General features: G+C 38.2%; 2 protein-coding genes and 1 non-coding gene across 8 annotated transcripts in view; 1 reads left to right on the forward strand and 2 right to left on the reverse strand.

Annotated features, from left to right (window-relative positions):
• SLC38A6 (solute carrier family 38 member 6) overlaps positions 1 to 9,424 on the reverse strand; it is a 67,235-nt gene extending 57,811 nt beyond the window's left edge. The window contains exons 1-3 of one of the 2 annotated variants that reach the window (XM_055289172.2): positions 9,162 to 9,424; positions 7,947 to 8,077; positions 5,792 to 5,865 (exon numbers count right to left, since the gene is read on the reverse strand). In XM_055289172.2, coding sequence (XP_055145147.1) covers positions 5,792 to 5,865; positions 7,947 to 8,077; positions 9,162 to 9,266 — 310 coding nt within the window. In that variant the 5' untranslated portion in view covers positions 9,267 to 9,424. Of the gene's footprint in view, positions 1 to 5,791; positions 5,866 to 7,946; positions 8,078 to 9,109 lie in introns of both variants that reach the window. The other variant, XM_063644541.1, reaches the window with a different exon arrangement.
• Positions 9,404 to 19,028, forward strand: TRMT5 (tRNA methyltransferase 5). 5 transcript variants are annotated; one of them, XM_055289167.2, is made up of 5 exons: positions 9,404 to 9,520; positions 10,624 to 11,276; positions 12,860 to 12,984; positions 14,370 to 15,021; positions 15,303 to 19,028. In XM_055289167.2, the coding sequence occupies exons 1-5, from the start codon at positions 9,426 to 9,428 to the stop codon at positions 15,386 to 15,388; spliced, it is 1,611 nt and encodes a 536-aa protein (XP_055145142.1). In that variant the 5' UTR covers positions 9,404 to 9,425; the 3' UTR covers positions 15,389 to 19,028. The 5 variants fall into 5 exon arrangements, with proteins under 5 accessions (XP_055145142.1, XP_055145144.1, XP_055145143.1 ...); XM_055289169.2 differs by having other exon boundaries at positions 9,419 to 9,581; XM_055289168.2 differs by having other exon boundaries at positions 9,431 to 9,700.
• Positions 16,065 to 16,170, reverse strand: LOC129488944 (U6 spliceosomal RNA). The gene has a single exon (XR_008659783.1). It is a non-coding gene; the product is annotated as a U6 spliceosomal RNA (small nuclear RNA).
• Positions 19,029 to 21,041: the final 2,013 nt, after the last annotated feature.

Consider the following 21,041-nt stretch of genomic DNA (forward strand, 5'->3'; position numbering starts at 1 on the left):
AGATCACTCACACCTGTAATCCTAGCACTTTGGGAGGACAAGGTGGGCAGATCACTTGAAGCCAGAAGTTTGAGACCAGCCTGGCCAACATGGCAAAACCCTGTCTCTACTAAAAATACAAAACTTACCTAGGTGTGGTGGCACACATCTGTAATCCCACCTACTCAGACAGCTGAGGCAGGAGAATCACTTGAACCCTGCAGGGCGGAGGTTACAGTGAGCCAAAATCACACCATTGCATTCCAGCCTGGTCTCTGACAGAGTGAGACTCTGTCTCAAAAACAAAGAAAAGAAGGAAAAAGAAAAGAGATCAGAGGAATAGTCCCAGGGGTACACCAATGTTTAGATGGGGAGATTAAGAGAATTCAACAGAAAAGGAGTGTTCGATGAAACAGGAAGAACTAGGAAAGCGTGACTTGTCTTTCAGAGAGGAAGGAGTTATCAGCTCTGTCACATGCTGCTGACTGAGAACTGACCATTGGATTTAGCAATGTGGAAGTCACTGGTACAACAGTTTCGGTGGAAAAGCCTGACAGGAGTGGGAGGAGAGGAACTGAAGACATCTGGTTTAGATAATTCTTTTTTTTTTTTTTGGAGACAGGGTTTCACTCCCGTCCCCCAGGCTGAAGTGCAACAGCGTGATCTCAGCTCACTGCAACTTCTGCCTCCCTGGCTCAAGTGATTCTCCTGCCTCAGCTGCCCCAGTAGCTAGGACTACAGGCTCATGTCACCTCACACAAATTTTTGTATTTTTTTTTTTTTTTTTTTTGTAGAGATGGGATTTCTCCACGTTGCCCAGGCTGGTCTCAAACTCCTGACTTCAAGTGATCCTCCTGGGTCTGCCTCCCGAAGTGCTAGGATTACAGGCATGAGACACCACACCTGGCCTGGTTTAGACAATTATTTTAAGGAGTACTGTCATGAAGACATGAGGCATATTCAAAAGATGCAAAGTAAAAGAGATTTTTAAGATGAGAGAAATTAGATTATTTGTAAAGTGATAGGAAGGAAACGGTAGAAAAGGACCAAGAAATAAGAAAGAAGGGAGAAAGTGGCTGGAGTAATGTAGGCAAGAGCAGGTGGGATCATAGCACAAGTTGGGGGGTAGGCCTTAGACATAAACACAAAGAATTCATCCCAAGGAACAGAGTATATGGGCACAGATAAATAAGTGGTGGCAAGAGCTTATAAAATTCTTTTATGATTGCCACTATTTTTTCAGTGAAACAGAAAGCAAAGAATATCAGTTATGGGTGAAATCAAAGAAAAAAGTGTCAACAGAAAGGAGAAGATATAAAAAAGCAATCTCCTAGATAGCAGATGAATGAGCTAAATGAAGTGATGAACCAAAGAAGTGAACCAGAATTGTGTGATAGCATCATAGGTCCACTAGACATTGAATTATAGTGATATCAGTCTGCATGGTTGTGCTTTTCCTCAGGAAGATTCAAATGCATAGGCGCAAATGTGAAGCAGGCAGAGTTAACTATGGCTGGAATTTTGCCAGGGAAATATGAGGGTTCAAGGGATAGGCAAGGGATTAAATAACATACTACAAAACCTCAACTGGATAAAGAGGGAAATAAGAATGAGTGTGGGGGGTCAGTGCAAAGGTGGTAGAATCAATGGATTGATAGAAGTCTTGGTAGGGGTGAAAACTGTCAGAGTTGAAGTACTTGAGAGGGTGAGTTAGAAACATAGGAGATGGTGGTGGCAGATGGGCAGATACTAACAAATGCTATTTTGGTAATGACAAGATCAATGGTATGACCATAGGAAAAAATAAGTGGCCAGTGTAGGTAGAGAATATGATCATTAGAGAATAAGAGGTTCAGGAACTGAAAGCATTAGAAGGATTAGCTACATGGATATTGAAATCATCCAGAATTATAACATGGGTAATACCGAAGAAACTAAAAGGCAAGTAGAAGCTAAAATTTAGCTAAAACTTTCATGAAATGACAGGAAATGTTCTAGGAGTCTATAGATGACAATAGCAAGGAGAGCCGTAGATGGTATATATTCATGAGATTAAAAGCTGGGGTGTTCAAGGAGAGGAAGATGGTTGAGAAGCAGAAACGTGGGACAAACAGGACACCTATACCATCTTCAAATTAGTATGACAGACATAAAGAGAAAAGACTGACCACTTGTGAGAACTACAGGGAAGCCTCAGAGGAGGTTCTTATAGAGTAAAAAACAGACAGAAATGTTCAGAAGAGAATTAGAGACGTGAGTTTTGCTGATGATTGACTGTGAGTTCCAGAGAGCACAGTGGAAGGGTTTCAGGAGTTAGAGAGCAGTGGAAGACGAGGTCAGAAACAGATGACAGCCATATGGGATGAGTCTGAGAAATGAAAGATAATCTAGTATACTTGAAATAACTAACACAAATTGAGATAAATGGTATAATGTCATAATCCAAATGGTCTCAAGGCAAATAATGGTGACAACGCAGCGAGTAGTAGGGATCAACGACTAGGGAGTTGTGGTTTGGCCAGAGGTATGCAGAGTTCTAGGACTCTCATTCTCTCCAGTTGACAGTAACATGGAAGCCAGTGGAGGGGAGCTGTGGGTTTAGTATCAGAGCATGAGAAATATTCCAAAAGAATGGCAACCAACCATTTCTGAGATAGTAGTGTGTACAACACTCTGCAATCTTTAGGGATTTTTGCCCCAGTGAGCACTCATTTGCCAAGGACTTGACATTTCATATACATTATTTTAGTTCATTCTCATAACAATTCCAAGAGGGAAGTGTTATCATTGCCATTTTACAGATGACAAACGAAGGATAGAGAGAATAAGGTTCTTTACATGCCACCTCAGCTCCCATGAAAAGTCCTGATAGACCCCAAACTCTCCATAAAATCTAAAGTACAATTTCATGTGAAGAAATCCTTTACTTTTATAAAGATGAAAATTTCTCTTTACCCTTTACCTCCAGCAAATAAATGAAGAAGTTATTTCATAAAAACTCATGATAGCCCTTTCTCTTACCAATGAATTCAATCTGAGCATAATAATCCTTTATGATAGTCCAACAAACTGTTGGGGGAGAGTTAGTTACGTATTATACTCTAGTCTTTATATATGAATGTATGTATTGAAAGAAAAAAAAAAAGGAAAAGCCTACCTCCATAGAGAATTTTACAAAGATTGAAGGAATTCAATCAACGGGAGACAGGTGAGTCAATGTGCAGGCAGAACCATGAAGTAGTTAGTTCATGGGCCCAAGTAGGCTACAGAAATCAAAGAAAAAGAGAAAAGAAAAAGAAACAGATATATTCACTTCATACGCCCCAAAGTTACAGAAAAGAACAAACACAGAATCTTAAAGTTAAATACATGTGAACTGAAGGAGTAAAAAATTAATATTACTTAGAAATCTCCACACATTGAATACTACTCCCACATAACCAAAATAAAACATTTTACTTAAATTAAAACTAAAATGAAGTTTTAAAATGAAGCTTGAAAGACATAATTGCCATGTAGTTGACTAAAGTATTAATCTTTTAACAGAATGAATTAAAAGAATCTACCAAGATGTTAAAGTATCACAATTAAGTATAATTTTTTTCACATTCAGCAAAATTTCAATACATGCAATTAAAATTTAAGTTTCAGCAGGATTTACAAATATATTTATCTAAAGCTATTATTCCTAAATTCAGGATGCTTTTATGAACAACCTGTTACTTTAAGATTAATATTTGTACTGCTTCCTAGTATTTGTATCTGTCTGCACATTCACCCAAGCTCCTGGAGAGCAGAGGCATGCACTGGATGGCCAAAGCACTGTTAGAAGTTGCGGCTATAAACTATGAATCCTAAACTAGATTTGCATAAGAATCACTTGGGGCCGGGCGCGGTGGCTCACGCTTGTAATCCCAGCACTTTGGGAGGCCGAGGCGGGCGGATCACAAGGTCAGGAGATCGAGACCACGGTGAAACCCCGTCTCTACTAAAAAATACAAAAAATTAGCCGGGCGTGGTGGCGGGCGCCTGTAGTCCCAGCTACTCGGAGAGGCTGAGGCAGGAGAATGGCGTGAACCCGGGACGCGGAGCTTGCAGTGAGCCGAGATTGCGCCACTGCACTCCAGCCTGGGCGAAAGAGCAAGACTCCGTCTCAAAAAAAAAAAAAAAAAAAAAAAAAGAATCACTTGGAGGACTTGTTAAAAACATATCTGGCACTGGATGGCCAAAGCACTGGTACAAGTTAGAGCTATAAACTATGGATCCTTAACTGGTTTTGCCTTGTTAAAAACATATTCTTGAGTCTCACCTCAGATTTTTGAAATCAGAATCCCTGAGGCTTAGAGCTCTCTGTGTATAAAAAGATCTATGAGTATTTCTGATGATGGACAGGTTTTAGGAAAACAAACTAGAGCAGTGGTTTCAGAATTATTCTGGAGAGTCTTAAAATTCTTAAGAAACATCACTGGGCTTCACTCACCTGTTTCAGCACAGAATAGTCTCACTGATATAGTTTGGTTTGTCAGGCCCCTCCAAATCTCATGTTGAAATCAGATCCCTAGTGTTGGAGGTGGGGCCAAAGGGGAGGTGTTTGGGCCCTGGGGCCAGATCCCTCATGAATGGCTTGGTGCCTTCCTTGGGGTAATGAGTGAGTTTTCACTTTTATTAGTTTCATGAGAGCTGGTTGTTAAAAAGAACCCGGAATGCCCCTCCTCTCTCGCTTCCTCTCTTGCCATGTGATCTCTGCATATCCTAGCTCCCCTTCACCTTCCACAATGAATGAAAGCAGCCTGAGCCCCTTACTAGATGCAGATGGAGCAGAAAAGCCCCTCATAAGAAGGGCCATGCTTCTTGCAGAGCCTGTAGAACTATGAGCAAAATAAACCTCTTTTATTTATAAATTATGCAGCCTCAGGTATTCTTTTATAGAAATACTAAATGAATTAAGAAATCCATTTTTATCTATTTTGTGTATCTACTTTTCTTCTTAAAATCTGAAAATCACAAGGCCAGATAGAGCAAAACGAACTCATCCATATAAGAATTAAACCCATGATTTTGGCATCAAAGCTGACCTAATCCAAAGACAAAAGAGACTAGACAGATAAAAAGACCAGGACTGATGAACATAGAATATTTATTAATGACGAAAGGAAAACCTTAGGAAAGCACTTCTATAATTCATATACTTTTATTTACTGAATCCTAAAAGAACTTATTCAATACGTGACTGAATTGCATAATAAAATTCCAAATGGAAAAAAATATATACACAAATATATTGAATTAACTGCACACACCTATTTCTCTTAGGAAAAAACTACCCTATTCTAGACTTGCAATTAAAAATACATAATGTGTCTAAATAAATTAAAGCTTTGTGACCTTACTTCCTGCAATCCTAATTCTGCCATCCCCACCTCTGACTAGCAGGCAGATGGGGGCAGGGAAGGCAACAGTAGCTCTGAGAAGGTGTTCTCTCCTTGAGAAAATGATTTCCCCATAAGCATAAGGTTTAGATCCTTTGAACACCTTTTCGATCCTCCCATAATCTACTCTACTCCAGAAAATTAGGTTGTGTTGTGGAGGAAAGCAGGTAAAAATGCAGTTACCTCCTCCCATCCTGTGCTTAGATATTCCTCCACAGTATTGGGTCTGTATATCCTGGTTTTTCAAATTCTCCATTCCGATCACCCTATCTAATAAAAATGTATGCTCACTGGATATCAGATTTGAGACATCCAATTCTATATGTAGATACAAACTCAAGGGACTGCTTTATTAAATGAAGCAGCATAACATTTTTACTCACCTGTCTGAATACACATACTAAGCAGAAGATGGACTGAGTAAGAAGCCAGGAGAGCAACTGTCAGCAGCAAGAAGCTAAAACATAAAAGAACACCTGGTCATATCCTCCCAAAAGTTTGTCTTTTGTATGGTGTCTCATTACAAAAACAAATTTCTTAACAGTCAAATATTTACAGGAACTATCTCTGAGTAGTAGAATTCTGTTCATTAAGGAAATTAAGAAGATACTTTTCTACTTTTTTGTATTTACCACATTTTATTTAAATGAAAATATACTGATTTTAAAATCAAAAAATAAAAACCAAACTTTTTAAAAAATACAAGCAAACTTTCTCATTTTGCAGTCTTGTCTGCTGACTGCTGAATCAGCCATTAAATAATCTTGTAATATTTCCCTTTTATGACTGGTTTTCTTCCAATTTTAAGTCTAAATAGAAGTTTTACTTATGCAATCTCATTGTCTTCTCTTTTTCCCTTCCTCCCTCTACTTCCAGTGATGTGGACCTCCTTATCATACCTTCATCTTATTAAGGTGTATTTAAGATTTATTTAGACTGTATTTTCTAGCATCTATTAAACACACACACTCTCCAAACCAAACTAAACTAAAATAATGTAGTTAACACACCTCTAATGATGCAATTTGAAAAATGTGCAAACAATGTAATGATTGAGGTCTTCTCACCAACACTGTGAAAGAAAAAACTTAGATAATTTCCTGTTCATTTTTAGGAAGACACCGGCAGGACAAGCTTCTATACAGCTATCCCCAATGAACTACCCCAGTCATTGAAGAAATTTTCTCTCTGTGGTCCAGTTAATACTTGTTAATAAATAAAATTGAGAGGTAAAAGTACAAATGTCATTAAACTGACATCAGGAACTTCACAAAATAACAGTTTAGCATCACCAAAAATGATGGTTGCTATGACTGGGTGAGCACACATTCAGCAGTATATATCTGCATGTAAGACCCTGGTGCATAAATTATGATTTTTCAAAGAGAATCAAAAAAGTCCTCTGACTATGTCTTGCTTAAGGTGTCACATATATTTTTTAATTTTAAAAATAATGAAAGTTTGTGAGTACATTCCATAATAAAAGCAAGTTGGGTTACTTAAAAGTTGCTTTGCTTATCAAAAAATTCAGAATAAAAGCAGAAATAAACCTAAAAAAGACTCCCTAGGCATTTTAAATTTCCTAGTAAATAGATCTGCTTCTACCGACAAAGCCAACTTGTTCATTCATTCTATTAGCCATGTGGTGCTAGATGCTAAGAATAAGGTCCAGTTATAAAGTATTTTTCTATTTTTTAAAACTTTTAGACAGGATCTCACTCTGCCACCCAGGCTAGAGTGCAGTGGCCCAATCATGGCTCACTGCAGCCTCAACCTCTCAGGCTCAAGCAATCCTTCCAAGTAGCTAAGACTACAGGCGCACTCCACCACACCAGGCTAATTTTTGTATTTTTGGCAGAGATGGGGTTTCACCATCTTGCCCAGGTTGGTCTCAAACTCGTGGGTTCCAGTGATCCGCCTGCCTTGACCTCCAGTTATAAAGGATTTCAGTTTAGTGGGAATATTAATTTCCAAACATATCATTCTAACAATTATAATAACAGAATGAATATACAAAGTACTACGAAAGCACAGAATATCCAGGATTGTCTTCTATTTTGGGCAAACTGGCCTACAAGCCAAGTCCTGAAACATAAAAAAGAACACGCACAAAACACATGCCTGGCCTCAGAAAGTGAAATAAGACTACTTAACAATACAAAGAGACAGTGAGGAATGAAAAGATTATGTGTTGTATTTGCACTCACAGAATTGCTATTTGGAAGTTAATCTGCATGGCTTTGATTCACTTTGGCCAAGGAGACACAATGAATATGCCACTCTTAAGTGCCATATTTCATTATAAATGAAATGTGGATCGAGTTCCCATTTTTAAAAACTAGTCACACTTCTGTGTATTTAAGAAGCTATGTAGTAGCCCTCCAAGGTCCAGACTAGCAACAAGAATAACAAGAAGAATGCTAAAACTCCAGAAATAACTAACTAGAAATTGTATAATAGCACCTTCTGGAATCTCTCTACTTCTCCGTATATTATCAAAATGGAAAAAAAATGTGATGGTAAAATATGAAGACTCACCTAAATCCAAAGACACCGGTATTAGCCATAACATAAGCTAAGCCAAGGATGCCACTTCCCATGATGGCATTCATCAAATTAAACACTGATAAACCAAATGAAACACCTGGGGATCGCTGCCTATGAAGTTCCTGTAAGCACACAAATTTAGTAGTGTTAAATGTTTGGATGGTGAAGTTAAAATTTCATGAAGAAATTCCATAAATGAAAGATTATGGGAAAAAGCTGCAAATCACCAGGCTTTGTATGACATACTCGTCGCTTAACCAACACTAGTTTCCTTTCCTTTCCTTTCCTTCCCATCTCCCACTACTGCAGCTAAAGGAATCTAGGGTTTCTTAGGAAAATTATTTCCACCAGTACACAAGACAGGTAGGGTTCAGGATAGGAATGGGGTGGGGAGGGAGAGGAGGGATAAGGCCTCAGCTCATGTGATTACTAAAGAATTGCTGAGTCAACCTGGGACTGCTGTGGGCAGTTGTTCCTCCTCAATTACAAGGACTGCACAACTAATCTCTACTTACATATCTAATGAATTAGTTCTACCAAACTGGAAGGATGGTCAGGAATACCTTGCAGTGACAATATTATAAATAGAAGCAATTCACGTTGTTCTGGCAGTATCCCTGAAAACATCCCCCTCCCCACAAACAGCATTGGGAACAAAGTCCAGGGAACAGTGTCTAGGACTCGAGTTAAAAAGCGGAGCGCCCACTGCACAGGCTTTAGGGTCAGGAACGTTCTATGCACTTACTACCAAGCCACTTCCATTCTACCGCTAAGAATTTCTGTATTAAAATGTTTATTACTCTCCCTCCCCCCAGACTAAGTCGGAAGAGGAAAATCCTGTGACTCTTGCAAAGACCTCACGAGACTGGTGGAGAAAATAAGGTGACAAAGATACTAACAGCAGTGAGTACATAATCCTAGGGCCGCTCATCCCATCATGTTCGCAGCTTCCACTCAACGCTGCATCTCTTCCACCCGACGCTTTTCATCTTTTCTTTCTAGAGTATGCTAGGCTGCTATCACGTTCATAACTGCGCCAATCTCATCTGAGAATCTCGGCGGCTACCTTCAGACCCCATCCCCCACGGTTCAGGCTCCAGCGTCTCCCCTGTCCCGGTGCGGTACTCTTTTTCTGGGTCTTATTTGGCAGGCACCTGAGGGAAGCCGGAGGGCATCAGCGCGGGGAAGCGAACACAGCCCACTTACGTTGCTTAGCAACGGACTCAACTCTTCGGCCTCCGCTTCTTCAGGCTGCTGGACACAGACATTCCAGCCCCGCTCAGCGTTGAAGCTCCCCCAGGACGCCTCCATGCTGCTCTCCAGCTGACTAGCAGGTCCATCTGAGAGCCTCTACCCCTGCCCTGCGCTCCAGTCGCCGGTCGCGCCAGAGGCGGAGCTTTGAGCCCGGCCCTTCCGGCCTTCCGTACTTCACCAGGGCCTGGAAGGAAAGGAGCGAGTCGACGTGATCTGATGACGCTCTCCCTCTCCGCGGCGAACAGTGATGATGTCATAGAAGGCACGCCCATCCACCCGCGACCCACAGCCGATCGGTACCGGAGCGGGAGGTGAGGGGTCGGCTCGCGGATCCAGCTGCAGAGCGACGTGGGGATTTGGAATGGTGCTTTGGTGAGGTGGCGGCCGCGTTAGGGGCTAATGGTCCAGGGGAGGTACCAGCCCGCCCAGGGCTGCTCTCTGCCTTGTGCTGCATGGGCACAGAAACATCGCGAGGTCACCCACCCGCCTAGGTGCTGAGCTTAGTTTCGAGGTACTGGTTAGTAAGGAATGTTTCAAAAGCCTTTCGCCGCATTTTACTGATGGGAAAACCGAGACTCATAGTAATTTATCCAGGGTCACCAATTTGATCTCTGATGGTGAAATTAGACTTCGTTGCTTTACGGGATTCTGGGACAGGGCCCTTTCCCCTTACAAATAGATTCTTTGGTATTTTAGAAGACACTGAATAACTGATACTATGCATATAACACTCAGCAAAGCTGAGTATGTCCTCAAAATACAGAAGCCTCTAGTTAAAGGCAGGACATGTGGCAGTAAAGCATCGAAAACAACAGAGCAATATATTAAGAACACAAGCACCGAAGTCAGTCAAAACTAGGTTTTAATACATGCTTAGCCACTTATCAGCTGGGAGAGTTTGGGTGGGTTACCTTACGTCTGACCTTTAGTTTATTTACAAAATGAGGGTGCAATACTGCACACCTCCCAAGATTCATAATGTACATAAAGCATTTAGCGCAGTATCTGACACAATAAGCACCCATGAGACTATCCTAATAAATATCACCACTAGTAATGGTCATATATAATGACTATTTCATTTACGGATGACTATTTAACTCATACTTCAGCCTTCCAATCCCAAATGTATTATCTAGAAAATTGTGGGTGAAGAGGATCATTGAGTATGGCTAATGGATCACTAAGCCCTCTGAACTGGGAGCAGGTGGGTTGAAGGTGTAAATTTAATATATACCACTATTATCTACCACTAATACGACTTCCTGGAAAAGTCATCCTAGTCTGGAAAAGATAGTATACTTCCCACACATCACTAAACGTTTTATTTGTCAGCATTTAACAGGTTATTTGAGAGAGTAGAATTTAGATTTTTATTCTCAAAAGCTGTGGTGTGTGAATTTTTTTTTTTAAGGATCTTATGGAGGCCATTTGGATTCTCAAGAAGACTTCTGAAACTGGAAAGCCATAGCATAACTGAATCAAAGTCATTGATTCCACTAGCTTGGACATCCCTGACACAGATGCTTTTGGAAGCACCTGGTATTTTCTTACTGGGTCAAAGAAGATTCTCAACCATGCCAGAAATAGAAACACATGAGAGAGACTCTGAATTGTTTTCACCACCTTCTGATGTCCGAGGCATGACAAAACTTGATAGAACAGCTTTTAAAAAGACAGTCAACATTCCAGTGCTTAAAGTGAGGAAAGAAATAGTCAATAAATTGATGCGACCCCTAAAAAGGGCAGCATTGCAACGCCCAGGCATAAGACGTGTGATTGAAGATCCGGAAGATAAAGAAAGTAGACTAATCATGTTGGATCCCTGTAAAATATTTACTCATGATTCCTTTGAGAAAGCAGAACTCAGTGTTTTAGAGCAGCTTAATGTCAGTCCACAGATCTCTAAATACAATTTGGAACTAACATATGAAAACTTTAAGTCAGAAGAAATCTTGAGAGCTGTGCTTCCTGAAGGTCAAGATGTAACTTCAGGGTTTAGCAGGGTTGGACATATTGCACACCTAAACCTTCGAGATCATCAGCTGCCTTTCAAACATTTAATTGGTACGTGTGTCATAGTAATATTCATGTATGTGAAGGGAATTTGCAAATTGTTCATTTTAGCTTTAAAAATTATTTTTTTTAACGCCAAGTTACAGAGGCCGAACATTTTATCATGTTAACTTTAAGCTAGATCTTGAGCTACATACCCTCTTTTGAGGGCCATTTTGGAATATCTTCTTTAGTCATAGCAAGTTCCAAATACTGGTCCAGGCTTTTATGTACACCAATACATCAGTGTAGATTAAACTTGAATCACATGCTTTGGCAGCTACATTGAGGAGAGATCTTTTTGGTACACAAGACTTGTTAGGCCTTCAGGGCTATGTTAAATACTAGGTTTCATAAATTTGGGTACTTTATAGTCAAAAGTGCAAGATGTTTACTTATGCTTTCATTGATTCAACCAATTGAGCCTCTTCTATATGTCAAGCACCATAATGTCCTGTTACGCATTTCTTTTGTTTTTATTGATGAAGGGAGTAATAATGGATAGTGGTAACATAAATACTTAAGCAGATCCTTGTAATTGTGACAAATGTCAAGTCTAGGCTTTCCTATGAGTCACTGCCTACCCTAACTCAAACATTTCTCTGGCATTCCTATTTTATAAACTTTCTTTCATAGAGGTACTCATACATTAAAAGTGAAACATTTTCATACAGTAGTAATTTTAAAGCTTTTACTATAGACCTTCAGAATAGTTTTTAAAAATTTATAAATTTCATTCCTCATTTCAAACTAAATTCTGTACCTTAAAAGTTGAGTTCAGGTACACGAAGCAGAAAGGGTAAGAGCAATGATTAATTTGTTTATTGATACTATATTAAAAAAGTATCTGATTATCAGAAATGGGACAAATGCTGGTTGTATTTCAGGATATTGTATAATTGGGTACTGTGTGCTGATTTACAAATCAAGTTATGCAATGAGATAGCATATAGATTTTTATAACTTTTTTAAAGTGCTAACTAAAAAAATAGATTCATCAAAAGGCCATGAGTATTCCAGTTCTGTAGCTTTTTTGCTCTGAAGTAAATGAACATTTAATTTAGATAGGACTCTAAATAATCTATGTTTCTTTTTTTTGGGAAACATTGTTTTGCCAGCATATATTTCTAAAGTGGGGGCATTTGTTCCAAAGCCATAGTAAAACAGACATTTGGCTTGAGGCCAGTGGAACCGGCAGATGTTTTACTGTTTTCTGAGGCCATTTGTTGCCAGGGTCCTTTACATCTCTTTCCATTCTTTCCCAATTCCTTGTGTGATCTACCTTTTTGGTTCCTTGTTTATTGGTTCATTTGAAAAGATTTAGTAAAACATGGAAAAAACATTAGGTAGACCCAAACTCCTCAAAATGTTTTCTTTAAAAATGTACCCAACATTTTGTGTGTGCATATTAGCAACTGTCAGACATTAACTTTAGTCGTCTGTTGAATTTTTTAAATTGCATGCCACATTACACACAGTAGGTGCAGTCTTTATCAACCAAAAGAAATACAGCTCATTTCTGTTTCATATTAACAATGTTAGCTTTTATTTTGCAACCAATAGGCAGTATTATGGATTTTCATTTTTTCTTTTAGGCCAGGTTATGATTGACAAAAATCCAGGAATCACCTCAGCAGTAAATAAAATAAATATTATTGACAATATGTACCGAAATTTCCAAATGGAAGTGCTATCTGGAGAGCAGAACATGATGACAAAGGTATATTTTATTATCTCCAAGTAAGGTGTACATCAATATTATGTTTAGAATCAGAATAGATGACAAAGATTTAAAATACTTGTAACATCCAGTGTTGGTGAGTATGTGAGAATGTGATCACTTATGTATGCTATTGATGGAATAACATTGATAAAACCTTTTCAGAAGAATTGGTTAAATTCTCATATAGTGATACAATGGAATATTTCCATCATTAAAGTTTTTTTAGCTCCATATTTGTTAAAATAAGTTGTCCATCGATAGGTTGACAATGGACAATTGCCAGAAAGCAATATAAGTGACAAAAAGCAAGTTATAGAACAGTATGTATAAAATAGTTCTCGAGATATATTTCAACCTCCTAGGTTATACCCAGAAAGACTTGGAGTTGGCAGAAGTTTGCAGAAACATTTCCACCTCTGTAACCTTAACAATTTGGCCGGAAGCATCTGATATGGTTGGGAGAAGGAAAAAAAAAAATAACACACAAATTGGGATTTAAGGTCCTGGAAAGCAGAAGATGGAAGATATATCTATCTATGAGATTTCTAGAACTTATGAACTTTCTGGCCTTTGATTCTTCATGCATAAATTAATGAGTTTAAGATGATGGCAGAGGTCATACTTCATGACTGTAACTTGTTTTATTTTCTGTTTTTTAAGGTGTCTACTACAATAGACCCAAAAGAAATGTTAAAAAGTCTTTTGTTCAAGAATTAGCTTCACTGTGTATATTTAGTTTACTCATGAAAACTCAAATTTGGGAAAGAGAATCTGGGAATGATTCATTCTATACACTGGCTCTCATTTATAGACATCAAATTTGCAAAGTTCAAGTAGCTGTGTAAAAACATAGTAAAATACCTCAAAATTCAGTGACACATCTACCATGGCTCCCTTTTACAAACACAAAACTAAATAAGGAGGGAAGCTTGTTTGCTGCATAGAAGTACTGTCTGCAACTTGGCTACCCACCATGAAGATATGGGTGGTGTGTTGTTTCAAAATTGTAGGTCTTGCCTTGTCTATCTGGTGACATGAGTATAATTAAGCCAGTTAATTGGCCTGTCTGAAAAATTCCTCATGTGATATGGTAACTACTTTATGGCCATGGCCCTATAGGATTGAGATGGAGAGCCATTTGGCTTTAAAGAGATGACTTTTTCTCACGAATAAGTCTAATGCCGTATATTAACTGGCCTTAGGAATAGCATAAACACCAGGAGTCTAATTAAAATGCCTTTAAATGCACTGTTGTTTGGCTCTTACAGTAGTAAATTTAAATGTGTATGTGTTTGCCTGTGTGTATACACAACCTATCCAATAGCAATGGTTAGGATTTAGGACCAAAGAAATTAACCAAAAAGCATAACACCTTTTTTCAGGTTCGAGAAAACAACTACACCTATGAATTTGATTTTTCAAAAGTCTATTGGAATCCTCGTCTGTCTACAGAACACAGCCGTATCACAGAACTTCTCAGACCTGGGGATGTCCTATTTGATGTTTTTGCTGGGGTTGGGCCCTTTGCCATTCCAGTAGCAAAGAAAAATTGCACTGTATTTGCCAATGATCTCAATCCTGAATCTCATAAATGGCTGTTGCACAACTGTAAATTAAATAAAGTGGACCAAAAGGTGAAAGTCTTCAACTTGGATGGGAAAGACTTCCTCCAAGGACCAGTCAAAGAAGAGTTAATGCAGCTGCTGGGTCTGTCAAAAGAAAGAAAACCCTCTGTGCACGTTGTCATGAACTTGCCAGCAAAAGCTATAGAGTTTCTTAGTGCTTTCAGATGGCTTTTAGATGGGCAGCCATGCAGCAGTGAGTTCCTTCCCATAGTGCATTGTTACAGCTTTTCTAAAGATGCTAACCCTGCTGAGGATGTTCGGCAAAGGGCTGGAGCTGTGTTAGGCATTTCTCTGGAGGCATGCAGTTCAGTTCACCTGGTAAGAAATGTGGCCCCAAACAAGGAAATGCTGTGCATCACCTTTCAGATTCCTGCCGCTGTACTCTACAAGAACCAGACCAGAAATCCAGGTGAGCAGTTTCTGGGAAATTAAATGTAAACCTTGCTGTTCAATTGTAACTAGTTCCTCCCAGTTTTACAAATTTTAATGCAGTATTAGTTCAGTCTAATAGAAAGGTACTCTGTTAGTTCAATCTAATAGAAGGCTATTTCATTAAAATAGTAAATCTGCAAGAATGTTATTTCATGTTTAAGTTGACTAGATTAAACATGCCTATATTGTTTGTTTTTTTTAAGAGTATTTTCAACTGTTAATATCTTACCTAAAATAGGTTTTCTGGATTTGTTACAGAGAATCATGAAGATCCGCCTCTTAAAAGGCAGAGGACAGCTGAAGCCTTTTCAGATGAAAAAACACAAATTGCTTCAAACACTTAATTGGAAATGTTTTCTCCATCTCCCTACCAGACTTACATGTAGTGAAATATAATTTGTATTATTTAATAAAATTTTAGGGTTCGGTTTTTACTATTGAACCCTTGTACTTTGCCTTATTTTACAAATTGAGGATTACCAATTAAACTTTAACTGAACTAAGGCTACCAAATACATTCCCTGTTATCTAAATTATAACATACAATTATTTTATAACTTAAATTATATCTAATTTTTATTAGATAAATATGAATAAATATTTTCTCTCAGGGAAAATAATTTTTGAAAGTAGGGTGATGGAGTACTAACTAGGAAGGTATTAACACCACTTTGTAGTTGTCCTTTACATAACTACTCCTTTACTGCCAATTAACTATCACCATAAAAGTAATAAAAAATGAAATTATTTAGAACGGGGCAGGCAAACTACATCCTGCAGGCCAAATCTGTCCCACCACCTGTTTTCATATGGCCTGTGGCCTAATAATGTTCTTACATTTTCCATTGGTTGAAAAATAATCAAAAGAACATTTTGTGACATGTGAAAATTGTATGACATCTATTATGTATCAGTTTTAAAAATTAGAATTGTATGAAATTAAGAGTTTCAGAGTTCATAAAGTTTGATTGGAACATACCATGCTCATTTGTTTACATATCATCTGCAGCTGTTTTTGGTTTTAATATGGAGCGCTTCACGAATTTGCATGTCATCCTTGCGCAGGGACCATTCTAATCTCTGCACCATTCCAGTTTTTTAGTATATGTGCTGCTGAAGTGAGGACTGCAGCTGCTTTCTTGAACAATAGCAGAGTTGAGTGGTTGCAACACACACTGAATGTGACTGTCATCACTTCACACTGCTGTTTGGCACATCACAAATCACTGTTGTGGCTGTTACAACAGCAGAACCCACATTTTAATTTTTATTACCAGAGCATATCTATTATAGCAAAACAAGAAAAGTGGACTTTATTGTATTTTTAAAGTACAGAAGAGTGTGAATTATTTTGATGTTGAATTAGATGACAGAGCATCTATATAGCTAAGCTAAAAGAATAACCATTGACATTACCAGACAAACCACTCATCACAGTATTCCCAACTCGCAGGCAAGCAACTGTTAGAAAAATTAGAAAATTTAAAATGGAAATAAAGCAGAATTTCTTCACAAAATGAAAATGAGGCTGCAACGAAAGTAAGTCTCCAAGTGAATCATTTGTTAGCCAAGCAAAGCCATTTATTGATGGTGTGAATTAATTATGTTTGGATGCAGCAGCTGAGTATGTCCAGAGAAAATAAACTTAAGATTCCTGGCCTTTGCAAGAACAGTTGCTCAAAGAGTTAAGGACATTGAAAGCGACATAGTCACTTTAAAAAGGAAATGATTCTGGATGGTTCTTTGACTCTCATTTTTATTTTTACTTAGAGACAGGGTCTTGCTCTGTTGCCCAGGCTGGAGTGTAGAGACACAGTCACAGCTCAATGTAGCCTTGAACTCCTAGGCTTGAGATCTTCCCATCTCGGCTAACCAAAGCGTGAGGGTTACAGGCGTGAGCCCTTATATGTGGCCCTCGTGAATGGTTTAGCACTATCCCCTTGGTGGTGTCCTCACGATAATGAGTTATGAGATCTGGTTGTTTAAAAGTATGTGGCACTCGCCCCCCACACTCTCTTGCTCCTGCCTTCGCCATGTGAAGTGCCTGCTCCTGTTTTGCCTTCTGCCATGAGTAAAAGCTTCCTGAGGCCTCCCCAGAAGCAGATGCCAGTGCTATGCTTCCTATAGCCTGCAGAACCATGAGCCAATTACACCTCTTTTCTTATAAATTACCCAGTATCAGGTATTTCTTTATAGCAATACAAGAATGGCCTAAAACACAAGGCAAAACAACTTTAATCTGGTACAGTCATTTTGACAATCGATATTTGAATCACAATATTTGATGACAATATCCTTACACATTTGTCATACTATCAAAAGTTAAAACAAGAAACAAGATTTCCATTCCCACAAATTTTAGTGAGTATATTTTCTGAGTTCAGCATTTTTAGGGATCTGGGTGCAAGTACAAAGGAAATTTCCCTGTTTCAAAATCTATTTAACTGCAATTGAGGCGATTCAACCTAATTTTTGGTAAGAAGTGATTAAAATAATGACATGCTAAAAGGCAAATTTCAAGGGAAGAAATCTAAAAGAATTTTACAAATGCTTTCCAAGTGATGAATATGCTCAGTTAATTTCATATGTTCCTGGATTGATAGCAGTATTTGGCAATACTTATCTGTATGAGAAGACATTTTTAAAGATGAAATGTGTAAAATCTTATTACCATTAGTATTAATGGTTAATGATGGTTAATGATAACCATTAATAGGCAGTCATTTACAACTGATTTTGATCACAGGGAACACTTACTTAGAACCCTGATTAGAGGCAATGTTATTCTCACCAAAAAAAGGCATTACAAAAAATTGGACTATATTTTGAATTTTGTCAATTAAAAAAGTGTGGGAGCAGTGTGAAGGAGAAGAGGCAAGAACGACCCCTGGACCGACCAAAGCCCACGTGCTGCTGCGTCCCACACCCAGTGCCCACATCCCGCCGCCACCGCCACCACCATGCCCAAGAGAAAGATTGAAGGGGATGCTAAAGGAGATAAAGCCAAGGTGAAGGATGAACCACAGAGAACATCTGTGAGGTTGTCTGCTAAACCTGCTCCTCCAAAGCCAGAGCCCAAGCCTAAAAAGGCCCCTGCAAAGAAGGGAGAGAAGGTACCCAAAGGGAAAAAGGGAAAGGCTGATGCTGGCAAGGAGGGGGAAGGTGTTGGAGATCCCAAGTGAAGTGTGTGCATTTTTGATAACTGTGTACTTCTGGTGACTGTACAGTTTGAAATATTCTTTATCAAGTTTTATAAAAATGCAGAATTTTACTTTTTTTAAGCTATGTTGTTAGCACACAGAACACTTCATTGTTGTTTTTGGGGGAAGGGGTATATGTCACTAATAGAATATCTCTGAAGCTGGATTGATGTGGGGAAAACACCTTTCCCTTCTAGTTTTGAGAAACTTCCTCTAGGCTCCCAGGAGGAGGGATTCCCTGACTTTGACACACATGGCCACCTTGGCACAAAAGCCTTGTGGTATGGAAAAACAAATTCATTTTTATGTCTTCTTTTTCCTCTCCATCTTTCAGCATAGACTTAATCCCTTAAGCCTAGACATCTGTTGGGACCTGACCCCCAGTCATTGGTTACCAGTGTGTCTGGCAATCTGGACTTTCCAGTGATGCCACTGAGATGGCACCTGTCAAAAGAGCAGTGGTTCCATTTCTAGATTGTGGATCTTTGGATAAATTCTACCATTTTCATTTCACTTCCTGAAAGTCAGGGTTGGCTTGTGAAAAGTTGTTAAACAACATGCTAAATGTGAAATGTCAACCCTCACTCTAAACTTGCCCTGTTCAGAGCATCAGATGAGGACTTCACTGGGTTTTATAGTGGCTGATTTTTGGTAGTCCATTGAAGAAGAGAGTTTGAAAGTTGTATACTGTTAATGACTGTCTGCCCATGTCCTGCCTGAAATACCATGATTGTTTATGGAAAGTATCTTTAATAAAGCTGGATACAGTTTGAAAGAAAAAAAAGTGTGGCAATTTGTTTTAGCTTGTTCTGTAAGTACCTACATAATATCCTTGATTTTGCTTGTTACCCTGCAAAGCCTAAAATATTTACTATCTGGCCCTACAGAAAATGTTTAAGAACCCTAATCTAGATCATTAATTACAAATTCAAATGCCTTCAGAAGTCTGGCAGGTCATGTAAACAAATGAAGGCAATAAATGGTAAGCAGTATAGGGATGTAATGAACTGGAACACTCATTCCTTACTTAATTCAAATTGTTTTGAAACAACCCAAGTATTGTACATTGATGTCCTAGGTTATTAAGTATGTGTACAAATGATGTTCTTATTTATACATGTAAAGTGGTAAGACTCTTGTCTCCATTTAGTTACTCTGGACAAAATATGCAATATGTAATTGTAAAGAAAACAGAATCCCTAGATGTATCTATTAACGTTTTAACTTCCCCCTTTTCTGAGTGGATAAGTGAATATGTGATTATTCATTATTTAAATCTAGGTCCATCCTAAACTTTCAGATGTGATACCTAGTAAATGAATTCCTGATGAATCTACTAGAAAATGACAGCTAGAAAGCTGGAAAGCTCATTAGATACAATTTTTAATTTTGTTAACTTTTTGACAGGTTTTCTACCACCTTAATTGGATTTTAAAATAATTATCTGACAACCTGTTGAGAGCCTAAAGACAACTTCTAAGAGAAGCATAGTTGAAATATTCATTGAATCAAGGAATACTAAGTAATCATGTATACTAACTATGATGTAAATGTATTCCGTACCATTAATATCTGCTTAAGAGGGAGTATAGTTATTAGTAAAATCATTTTCTACACCACGAATTTCTCAGAACTTCTCTTAGGACATCAACAAGATCATTTAGTTGATGTCATATCTCATAAAAGATCTAGATACTTGATCTGTAGAACTTCCTGGAAGTCTTATGAAGTTCAACTACCCAGGACTAGTTTTAGCACAGCAGTTGTTTGACAGTCATCTCTAAAGCATGGCTTCTGGAGTCTGGCTGCCTGAGTTCAAATCCCAGCTCTGCTATTTTTAAGTTATATGACTGTTGGCAACTTACCTAACCATTGTCTCAGCTTCCTCATCTGTTAAAATGGGGAAAATACTAGTAGAACTGTTTTGAGGATTAGGTAATACACAAAGCATGAAGCAGTGCCTGGGACACAGGTAATACAGTAGTTGTTAACTGTTACTTCTGTACTCATAAAATACTTGAAGACAACTCATGTAGATGAAAGATAGGTACAGCCTTTGTCTCTGAGAGTAAATCACTTGGATGGTAGGGGATAAGCACATCAATTTAGAATATTTCTGTTGTTTAGTAGATTCAGTGAGTTCACTAAACCTCAGATAGGTACAGCCTTTGTCTCTGAGAGTAAATCACTTGGATGGTAGGGGATAAGCACATCAATTTAGAATATTTCTGTTGTTTAGTAGATTCAGTGAGTTCACTAAACCTCAGTGAATTGTCACTAAGTTATTTTTCACCATTCCCTTTGATCAAATAAGGTCAGTTAACTTCTAAATTTGGCCTATTGAACAAAGTACAGCAATAGCAACTACAAAATATTTACAAATGTATAAAGGTTTTGGAATTTATTTGCCAAACCGGGTGCATGCAATTTCCACAATAAGGCAGGCTCAAAACAAGTCTTAAAAGCCTTTGATATGTTTTATTAATTGGTTCATTCTTTTTAAAATACATTTATAAAAGGTATGAGAACAAGCAGTAGTGTTTCTTTTCAAAAGACTGGATTCCTTATTTTTGCAATTGGCTGCTGCAAAGCCTTAACTCTACATTCAATATTCTAACTATTCTTTGAACAGATTTATAGACTGTACTTAACAACACTAATCTTCAGTTTGGGAATACCTAATAGATACAGGAATAGGATATGCAGTCTGGTAGAATGTAGATGGAACTGGACTTTGATTAAAAAAAAAAAAAAAACCTGCATTCTAATTCTGGCTTTTTACTAACTTGTGAATATG

The sequence above is a fragment of the Symphalangus syndactylus genome, chromosome 8, assembly GCF_028878055.3.
Source record: "Symphalangus syndactylus isolate Jambi chromosome 8, NHGRI_mSymSyn1-v2.1_pri, whole genome shotgun sequence".
In the NCBI taxonomy this organism is placed as follows: domain Eukaryota; kingdom Metazoa; phylum Chordata; class Mammalia; order Primates; family Hylobatidae; genus Symphalangus; species Symphalangus syndactylus.